The sequence below is a fragment of the Melanotaenia boesemani genome, chromosome 10 (genome assembly GCF_017639745.1).
Source record: "Melanotaenia boesemani isolate fMelBoe1 chromosome 10, fMelBoe1.pri, whole genome shotgun sequence".
Lineage (NCBI taxonomy): Eukaryota > Metazoa > Chordata > Actinopteri > Atheriniformes > Melanotaeniidae > Melanotaenia > Melanotaenia boesemani.
Window position 1 is genome coordinate 17,216,035 of NC_055691.1, and position 10,446 is coordinate 17,226,480.

General features: G+C 36.3%; 2 protein-coding genes across 3 annotated transcripts; both read left to right on the forward strand.

The window, feature by feature from the left end:
- The first annotated feature begins 56 nt into the window (after positions 1–56).
- On the forward strand, positions 57–5,646 carry LOC121647695 (patatin-like phospholipase domain-containing protein 2). 2 transcript variants are annotated; one of them, XM_041997349.1, is made up of 9 exons: positions 57–304; positions 1,149–1,381; positions 1,475–1,540; positions 1,846–2,055; positions 2,700–2,760; positions 2,941–3,141; positions 3,259–3,382; positions 3,561–3,662; positions 3,942–4,221. In XM_041997349.1, exons 1-9 carry the CDS (start codon positions 118–120, stop codon positions 4,069–4,071), a joined length of 1,314 nt encoding a protein of 437 aa, XP_041853283.1. In that variant the 5' UTR covers positions 57–117; the 3' UTR covers positions 4,072–4,221. The 2 variants fall into 2 exon arrangements, with proteins under 2 accessions (XP_041853283.1, XP_041853282.1); XM_041997348.1 differs by having other exon boundaries at positions 59–304; positions 3,958–5,646.
- A 411-nt stretch (positions 5,647–6,057) lies between these two features.
- On the forward strand, positions 6,058–10,119 carry LOC121647475 (patatin-like phospholipase domain-containing protein 2). Its single transcript, XM_041996968.1, has 8 exons — positions 6,058–6,386; positions 7,004–7,236; positions 7,312–7,377; positions 8,675–8,884; positions 9,012–9,072; positions 9,184–9,393; positions 9,708–9,849; positions 10,015–10,119. Exons 1-8 carry the CDS (start codon positions 6,182–6,184, stop codon positions 10,088–10,090), a joined length of 1,203 nt encoding a protein of 400 aa, XP_041852902.1. The 5' UTR covers positions 6,058–6,181; the 3' UTR covers positions 10,091–10,119.
- Positions 10,120–10,446: the final 327 nt, after the last annotated feature.

Consider the following 10,446-nt stretch of genomic DNA (forward strand, 5'->3'; position numbering starts at 1 on the left):
TTTAACCTTTGGATGCTAATTACAGGTGTTTTGTGAAGGGGATAGTTGACTATAAGGATGGCCTAACATTTCAGCAGGTTTAATTTGGAAGGCTTAGTGGATCTTTATATTTGCAGCATGCTTGATTTGAAGAAAGGCTGGAGCATCTCCTTTGCAGGCTGCGGTTTTATGGGAATTTATTATGTTGGTGTTACCAGCTGTATACTTGAACGGTTCCCGCGCTTCATACAAGACGCGTCTAAAATCTATGGATCTTCTGCGGGCTCTCTGGTGGCTGCCATCCTTACATTAGGAATCCCCATAGGTGATTATTTGACTCACAAAACCTTGATTTCTAAAATGTTTTATTTGAAATAGAAATAAATAATAACCTAAGAGGAGACCAACAACACTTAAGATATGATTGGAACATATTTATAGAATTATAGAATTTAGCATAGATTTGAGTCACCAAGCTCAGTTGTGATGTAATAAATCTACAGTTATGCTTTTCCCCAGTTAGCACTGGATGTTGATTTCATTGCAATCCCATGTTTTGTTTGTCACTTAAGTCACTTTTAACTCTTTATGTTCTGTATAATAACATGTTTCAAGAGATATCAAGTCTAATTTTTGTCCAAAAATTTGTTTGAGTGGTTGCCCAAAGGTGGATGATAGATATATAAATGAGCAGCACTCCACATAGGAGGGAGTGGATTCAAATAACCCTTTCACCCCCTGCAACTGACTGCTTTGAGCATGGTTTAAGGGTATAAAGATGTTTTCAAATGTGAAGACAGCTGTGGTATTGTATATGTACTATGACAAAGTAACATTACATTACATTACAGAGCCAAAGAAAATGGGTCAACTTGTGAAAAAAAAGTGCATAATATTTCTCATTAAAAGTCCCCACCTTTCATCAACATACCAGAAAGCTTTTTCCAAAATTTAAAAATGAAGTCCCTATGTTAATTGACAGAATCTTTACTGCTTTAAAATACGTACACATTTTTTCTATCTGCTATGATTGGCAGGCAAAGTTTTGGGCTTTAGTAATATAGTTTTACTTGTGAAAAACATGTCCTCCCTTTTTACTGTTAGTGTTATTGTTCAGTAATTTCACAATGTATGCAATATTTGATTACAGTGCTCTGTCCTCTGGTTAGACAAATGCTGTGGGGATTTAATGCACATGGCCAAAGAGGCCAGGAAGCACAGACTGGGGCCTCTGCATCCAGCTTATGACCTGCTACAGTTAGTACAGGAGTCTCTGCTGAAGAAAATTCCACAGGATGCCCATGTTCGAGCATCTGGGAAGCTCTGCGTGTCCCTGACCAGAGTGTCTGATGGGAGGAACTTACTGGTCTCGCAGTTTGACAGCAGAGATGAGCTAATTCAGGTAAACAGCTTGGAAAATAGGCTGACCCTTTTATTAGATTATGATGTCTGACAAGAGGAGGCTTAGATGGGGTTCTATACTCTTCTTTTCCAGGCCCTTATATGCAGCTGCTTCGTTCCTCTCTACTGTGGAGTTATTCCACCCACTTACCGTGGAGTGGTGAGTGAACCAGCAGCACACAACTACTGAAACTGTTACTCCACCAGGAAGAGTTTAGCTCAGGGAGTTGGGGTTAGCCGTCATTATAGATAGCTGCATCAAGGCTGAGTTCATCAGGCTGATATCGAATGTAATTCCTGAGTACATAGAAATTTAAGCAACATAGTTTTAAGGAATGAAGCTACATCATCTTGGTCTCTATCAGAGTTCACCAGAGAACAGTTGGCAGATGTCTCAAATCTGTGATAAGGTCTTATCTAGGTTTGACACACAGTAATGTTTACAACTTTCCCTTTCCCACTCAGCACTATGTAGACGGTGCTGTTAGTGACAACCTTCCTCGCTGTAACCTGGGAAAGACAATCACAATCAGTCCATATGCAGGTGAGAGTGACCTCTGTCCTAGAGTAAGCATGCTGAGCTTCCATCAAGTGCGCTTCAACAATGTCAGCATCCAAGTCAACTCAGAGAACTTGTACAGAGTGACCAGCACGTTCTTTCCCCCAGATGCTGAGGTGAGGTTCAGGTGACTCGTATTTATTACATGAAACATACACTGCAAATATTGCCATTCTTTTGATGTATTCAATTGAGCTTATCAGTTGAAATGAAAAAACAAACAAACAAAAAACAAACAATAACAACACAGACTGTTCTCAATTTCTAATTTTAAATGGCTCAAAGACCAGATGGCTGTCACCAGAAACACTGTTATCAAGAAATTTAAAATCTACAATGCAAGTGTAGGAAAGAGCCACCAATTACTATGCTGGATGTTTTGTGATGCTTTGAGACTGTTTTGATGCCTCTAGTACAGAAGGCACCAAATTTAGGAGAGCTTGAACATGTAGCAGTGGTAAAGTGTCAGAGACTGCCTGCAAGCAGGTGCAAGAAGCCTCTAAATGGCTTTGATAAATGCTCAGAGATTGTGGTTGCCGAAAGGTTTGCAACCAATTATCAGTTAAGTGTAGCAGTAACTATGTCTGGGGTATATTTTGTATTTGTATTACTAATTTTGGTATATGAAAACCTTTCGGGTTGTTACTGTTAAGTAAGTTAGTATTTTGCACTTTTCAAATTATACGTTTAAAAAAGCCAGTGACATTGCGTTGAGTGAACAAAAACTTGCATTCTCATCAAGCATTCTTGGAACTTACAGGCAATGGCTGAAATCTGCCAAAATGGCTACATGGATGCTCTTCGCTTCCTGCAAGAAAACAGTGAGAACGTTTTGTCATGTCTTCAGAAAAAGAATAATGAACTCATCCATTAAAAATACTAACTAGATTAGAGACCCCTCTGTAGAAGCTGTAGAAAACTAACCACTGTCAAATGTTGTGTGCACTCAGTGCTTCTTTTTTGTCCTGTTATCTATATTTTATTTTAACTACTCACCACAGAACTGATCAGCACTGAGAGCCCAATGAGGAGTTTGGAGACCGATGCAACAGAGCATGCTTGTTGTGATCAGGTGAAGGAGTCATCTGAAACTGAAAAGTCTGGTGAGAGCACAAAGCAATGTGGACTAAAGAAGCCACAGAGAGATCACTGGTGGTTGGATCCAAAGCTCATAGAAAACCTTCCAGTTAACATTCAGAGGGGTAAGAGCAGTCATTGACATGGTTGTGTAAGGAGAAAGAAAAGAGAAAACAAGCAATCTACAGCTGAAGCAGTACTATTATTTGACTGCAGCATCTTTTTCACTGTTTTTGTGTTAGTTTTATGTCAGGCCTGTAAAGAAACACACAGTCCTGGTGGTTTGTTGGGCCAGTTGACTGACTACCTGCCAAAGAAAATGACATCTTATCTGCCTTTTGAGTCTGCCCGCTCATTAGCTCAGAGGTACTAACTTGTACTTATTGTGTCCTACCACATTAAGTCAAAATCTGTCTTTATGTTTTCATTTTTCATCAGCTATGATTTTTTTAACTACAGTAGAATGGATAAATTGATGTTTAGATGTAATCTTTTTAAAAGATTACAGACTTTGATTGTACACAACTTTGATTTGTTCTTCTAGATTAAAGAGCTGGATTCCAGAGGTACCAAGGGACATTAGCTGGCTCTTTTGGACAACTGGAGACAAACAAGCTTTGAAGGACAAGATGGAGAGAAGTATTAGGTAAGCAGTGTTAAGAACACACCCTTTCTACTCTGGCTTCACTTAAAGAACTATAAGTTATCTTAAAGTACTGCAGTACTTTAAGATAAGATATCTTCTCCTAACGTTAAGAAATTGGGAACTTTGACCTGCTCGTGGCACTATATTGTAGATTGAAAATCTTTGTTTAATTACATTGTTTTGTACTGTTGGCATAAAATGTTCTAACAAACCATTCAGTCGTTGTCAAGTTATATTACTCTGGACCAAAGGACGGACACATAATTATTATCACCAAAGCTTTTGTTTTTTCCAGCCAACCACCTCTGCGCCGATGCATAAGCCTGCCATCAGATCTGAACCTGTGGGATCAAAGGAAAGAAAACATGACCCTTTTCTTAGCGAGCCCAGAGGCCAATCTTTCCTCTGACCATACCTTTAACTGGAACACTCACAGTGCATCAGACCACACTTCCAACATCAACACCACCTCTGGAGTTGATAAAGCCACCATGAAGTCAGCTCCAAGCGCAGCTAGAAGCTGGGGTTTAGGCAGGGCTGTGGGGTGGCTCCAAAGCTTTGGATCCAAGCAAAACTCAGGAGATTCAGTGACCTTTGATGCACTCAAGTAAATTAATTTAGTTTGGCATCCAGATGAAAAAACAAATGATGATTAATGATGTAAATGTCTGGCTGTTTTTGGTGTTACTGTCAAAGATTACATTTAAACAAAAGAAAAAAAACTATTAAATAAACAACTTGTATTGTTCCTTTTTTACTCTCACATTTTCCTGTTAGTATTTTCTGGAAGTTTATGTTCATTAAAACGGAATTGGTGTATACTTCTTAATTTGACTCTTTCTCTCAGTTTTGTGGAGTACTTTTGTCCTTTACAGTACTTTACAGTACTTTAGGAGGACTGTAAATTGAAAATTTGAGAGGTAAATTATCAAGTAATTGGATTCATTCAAAACCAATTTGACTAAATAAAAGAATAAGAGAGACATGTAACAATTTTCCAGTGTCAAATTGATCCTTTGCAACACATAATCTGCCATTTATCATTTCCATATTGATAATTTATCAAAGTTTTTTTTTTTTTATTTAAGCCAAATGTCTATTTTAAACATGTTTCAGTTTTATAACCTCCATTTTTATTATTAATTTATTCCTTGCTTCAACTGAACTCAAACACTGAATGATTATTGGACTTAAAATGATCACGCTTAGAAATACTCACTAACACTGGATTTGCAAGTTTATGTTTGTTTTGCTGCCCTAAAGTTGCTAAATAAACCAAGGAAGAAACAAAGAGCCTTAGGACTATAATATTGATGAGGTTAAAGCCTCACTTGTGGGAGTGTTTTAGACTAATATAACAGTTAGAAATGTTAAATTGTTGATTATTATTGTTGTGTATTATTGAGTACAAAATGTGCACAAAACCTCAGGATTGAAAAAACATTTTTTTAAAAAGACAAAAACGGAAGAAAATTTTAAGTTTGAAATATTAAACTCCTTATTTATCTAAATTATAAATTGAAAAGCTGTATGGGATGGCAATCACCAATAAAAAAATCCTTATACATGTCATATTTTGATATTTACTGATTTTCATATTGATTTTTATCTGCGGATACTGTGATGCATTGTTTACTGTTTATTTACACATTCAGTTCCCCTTAATCTAACATAAAAACAAGCATGGGAAGTAATGGATAAAAAGAGCATATTTCATGCTAGCAGCTGTTTAGCAGTTGCTAGCTTTAATGCTCGGGCTAAACTATCTAGTAGCAATTTCCCTTGATGTCTTAAACATAGATTTCAAAGAAAACCGTTACATTTTAAAAACATTTGGCTTTTTCTTAGAAGTTCTTATTAAATTTGTTTACCTAACCTGCTATTAGTAAGCTAAAATGTATGAATACAATAATGCTAGCAGCTGTTTAGCTAACTGTTCATGTACATTTGAAAGAAAACACTTAAGCTTAAGAAGGATTTCTTACATGTAGTGCCATATTTCACATGTGTCAATGGATTATGGTTGTATATTATTCTGAAATTACTAAATAAACAAGTATGGGATGATAATGTATAAAACTAATTCCAAAATCCTTTCTCTGAATTCTAAGACATTAATTTGAAAGAAAAAACTTAAGGTTATGCAGGATATTTTCTTCTATGTAGTGCCTTTTCACAGAAGTTAATGGATTATAGTTATTTAGTTAAACACCCTTGAACCAAGGAAACATTGCTCATTGGTTTTGCTTCCTGGCCCTTCTGACCCTCCCACACAAATGTGCACTCTATCGTCACATGTCATGCAGTACATGTTTTCTTTTCTGAAACATGTCATGTTTGAGTCTAGCAAGTTGTGCAACACTTTACCACATCCAACTTCCAACTAAAGCCCTGCCCACTTTCCCACTAATGTGTCTGAGATGAAGGGATACTGAAAGGAGTCCAAATTAACCTGCTGGAGAGATGAATAGATAATTATAATAAAGATTTGGTCTGAGCTATAATTGATCCTATAATTGATGGAGACTTCAGAGCGGATGTTTAACTGGGCAGAGGAGTGGAACATCTCTTTTGCAGGCTGTGGATTCAGAAGTATTTACTACGTTGGAGCACTGAGCTGTATCCTAGAGCGAGTTCCACAACTGGTTCATGGTGCTTCTAAAATCTGTGGAGCTTCATCTGGTTGTCTTGTGGCAGCAGCTCTGACTGTTGGAATTCCCATCGGTGAGATTCATATTTGTAAATTCCAGGTTAGATTGTGCAGCTCATCAAACTCTCTTAAATGTTTAAATGTTTCACAAGGACTAACTAATGTACGGAAATTGCTGTTCTAAAAATAAAAAAAGAAACGATTATGTTATTTTTGGAATTTATTTAATTTGGTTTTACTTGGCAATTCATGAAGATCAGGGATATGTTATCTCAAAACAGGTGCAATGATTGGTGCTTGGAGTAAACAAATGTTCCAGAGGTTCACTGACACACACACTGAGTTCATGCAATAGTGAGAGCAAATTCCATAGGTCACATATTATTTAAAGAAAACAGGAGTAATTAAGAGTAAATCATCTACCCAGTGCTATATTGTGGTAGAACAACAAAACAATCATTTAAATAAAAAAGGATTATTGTGTTTTATAGCTCTTTAAACATGATACAGTTGTGATATTTCTTTATGCAAAAAAGGGGGAGATTACATATATTGCCTTTGGATAAATAGATTTAAAAAACTTTACTGAAATGATATCTTTGACAAATTAATTTTCTTTTTGTTCTCCATTGTAAATAAGCCCCAAACATTTCACTTTTTCCAAGACTGATTTGCTGCTTTCTGCCCTCAGAACAGCTTTGCTTCATTATTCTGACCATAGCGAAAGAGGCCAGAAAACACACCCTTGGGGTTTTCCACCCGACCTTTAGTCTGCTGCGAACAATACATCGCTACCTGCTGGAGAAGCTTCCAGAAGACGCCCATCTTCGGGCCACTGGAAAACTCTGTGTGTCCCTCACCAGACTGTCTGATGGTAAAAATGTTTTGGTGTCAGAATTTACCAGCAGAGAGGAGCTCATTCAGGTAGAAGAGACTACTGATTTCATTTCAGCTACAAAACATTTTAAGATTTTAACCTGCAGTGCATACATTTTGTAGGTTCTGATGTGCAGTTGTTTTTTCCCTGTTTACTGCGGGTTCATCCCACCATCATACCGTGGAGTGGTGAGAAGAAATCTTGTAATGTTACGTATTTATTTGTCAAGCTTGTATTGAAAAAAACGATTATAAATTATTCTTATTTGCTTTTTTTTTCCTGGTCAAATTTACGCACTGACAACATTTAAACACAACAAAAGTAGCCCAAAGTCCTTTATAGTCAAATTTACAGTTTAAACAAAAAATCAGTAGGAGATAAAAGCATAAAAAACATCATAAACACAATTTAGCTAAATACCTCAGTGTCATACTGGATTTGAATCAGAAGCACACAGTGATCTTAAAAGGGTGTAGATGTGAAGTAGATAAGTAACAACATAGCTTTAAAAGTAAGAAATTTAGTTTTAATATCAAATTTAAAACACACAGAGAGCCCATGAAGACATATCAAGACAAAAGTTGTTTAAAGAAGAGCTGCCATGTTCTGATCTATTAGCCAACAGTGCAGGGAAGACTATAAACCAGCATGCATTGCACTGGAGCTGTCTAGTTGAGAGATGATAAAAGCGTGAATGATTATTTCCAGGTATTTAAGGGCATACTAATTGTCTAACCTCATTAAAAGAGCATTAAAAATCCACAGCAAGATTTTTGACAGAGCAAATAAATAGAGCAAAGGACCCAAAACTGCCAGCACGATTAGCAGGCATATCAGATTTTCCAAACTGACCTCTGATTAGTTTTCATTAAGATTGAGAAACCTGAGCTTCAACCAGGTTTTAAGGTCACTTATAGGGTTTATGTTATCTAATCTAATGGAAAAATAGATCATGACCAGGACAAGATATGTCTTGTCATATTTCTAGTCTTTCTAGCAGTTTATATGTATCTCATACCAAGTCAGATACATATAAACTGCTAAAGTTATGGCATCTGAATATTGTTATCCATTGTAGTAAAGGCAGCAGACAAACCTAATAGGACTAACTGTGTGAAAGTGAAGAAGTCATTAAAAATTTCTTCAGGGCAGCTGTAGTGTTGTAATGTAATCTAGAAACCAGACACAAACTTCTTGCATATGTCTTGGTTGTCTAAGGATGTCTGGAGTTATTTAAAAACATCTTAATATTCAACTTTTGACAGAAATAGCAACTATTTTAGTGGCCAATAGAACAGTTGGATTCAGAGTTCTTTTAGGTTTATTTTTTCTAATGTTCAAATTCAAACTTTTGATGTCAGAAACAGAGCTGCTATTCCACGTTTACTGCTTTAGTCTTTTAATTTAGAGTATGAATATTAACTATTGTCAGTGTTGCATCTTTGCAGTATGGTGATCTATATTTATTACTCTTTTTTTCCTCAGCGCTACATGGATGGAGCCCTGAGCAACAACATGCCCCTGTTTGAGCACAGAAACACCATTACTGTGGCCCCATTCTCAGGCGAGAGCGACATCTGCCCCAGAGAGGGTACCTTCAACTTCTTTGAAGCCCACTACGGTAATGTTAGCATTCAGGTCAACACAGGCAATGTGCATCGTGTCTGTACGTCTTTCCTTCCTCCTAGACTGGAGGTGAGTCCCTCTCCAGAGTTACAGGGTTTACATTAAGTGGAATTTAAACAAGATTTTTTTTAACTATGAGTTGTCTAATTATAGAAAAAAAATCCAGTAATTTTAAACTTTTTTATGGTTTGGACAGAAGCTTGCTGAGATCTGCCACAATGGTCACATGGATGCTCTTTGTTTCCTAAAAGAAAGAGGCAAGCACTCATCTTTAATAAATCACTTTTTAATAAATCAGTTGTACTCTTTAAATAATCAGCCTAAATATGTAATCAGTCTACTCTTTCTTTTGTTGTTTTTAAATTTAGACCTGGTTAGTGCAGAGTATAATCCCCTCAGTATGCAGGTGAAGGTGAGCTGGGCCAAACTTGCTTGTTGTGAAGCAAAGAAAGAAGTGGCTCAAGCACAAGAGCGGAGGAAGAGGAAGACAATGCTGAATGAACAAAATCTTCATCAGAAAGATTATCGATGGTTAGACCACAAAGTTACAAAGAATCTCCCTGTGGGCATCAAGAAAGGTAAGTTACACAGTTTCATGAACAACCAATAGGAAGTTTGAAGTTTAAAAAAATGTTCAATGTAAGATTTACCTTTTTAATGGAAACTTCTAATAGGAGGACATTAGAGCCATATAAACACAAAGTAAACTAAGAGTACACTTCCTTAATTAAAATATGGTTACAAAATCAGTTCATTTTGGTTATATTCTTATACTTTGTTAAAGCATTAATATGTTTAAACAATACTGATTTATCCCAATCACAAAAATCTCCCACAGGTTATACAATACATATACTAAAGCTTATATTTTTATTGTGTTTTTGTGTGTTAGTGTTGTGTGAAACATGCAGAGATACTTACAACGCTGGCAGCGGGCAGTCTCAGCTTACTGACTTCTTTCCAGTAAAACTCATCATGTATCTACTGACCCTCCTCCTCCTGCCCATCCAACTGACCCTCTTATTTGCCAAAAGGTAAAATAGTTCCCCCGGGCAATCAAAAGGAAAGGGAATGATTTAACCAGGGTAATGGCTACTTTATTAAGAAACTAATACAGAATAAAAACTGTTGTGAATATTTTTTATACAACAATATATTTGTGACATATTTGTGTTCAATTTCTACATCATGATCATCAGACTGTGGAGCAAAATGCATACTCCTGGTGTCGTCAACACAACTCTGCAGAAACCCCTGAAGCATCAGAGGCGGTGACGCCGACAAGAATATGTAGTAAATTTAAGGTTTGAATTATTATTAATTTATTTACAATTAAATTTCTTCACTGAGTAATTTAAGTCACAGTAATTTGAGATTATTAATTGTTTTATACATTTCTGAATGATATCCTTTGTTGTTTCTAAAATCCTTTCAAAATCCTGGGTTCATATGATGATACTTTTTTACTTTTTGTCTTATCTGATCTTCAGAGAAATACCACAACAGCAAATCATCTGACTCTGACCCCACTGACCTGACAGGATAAGACGAAAACGTCCAGTTTTTGACTGCAACACTACATAGATTAATTTAGGATCTATTCCACAGCTCCTTTAAAACAAACTATTTGC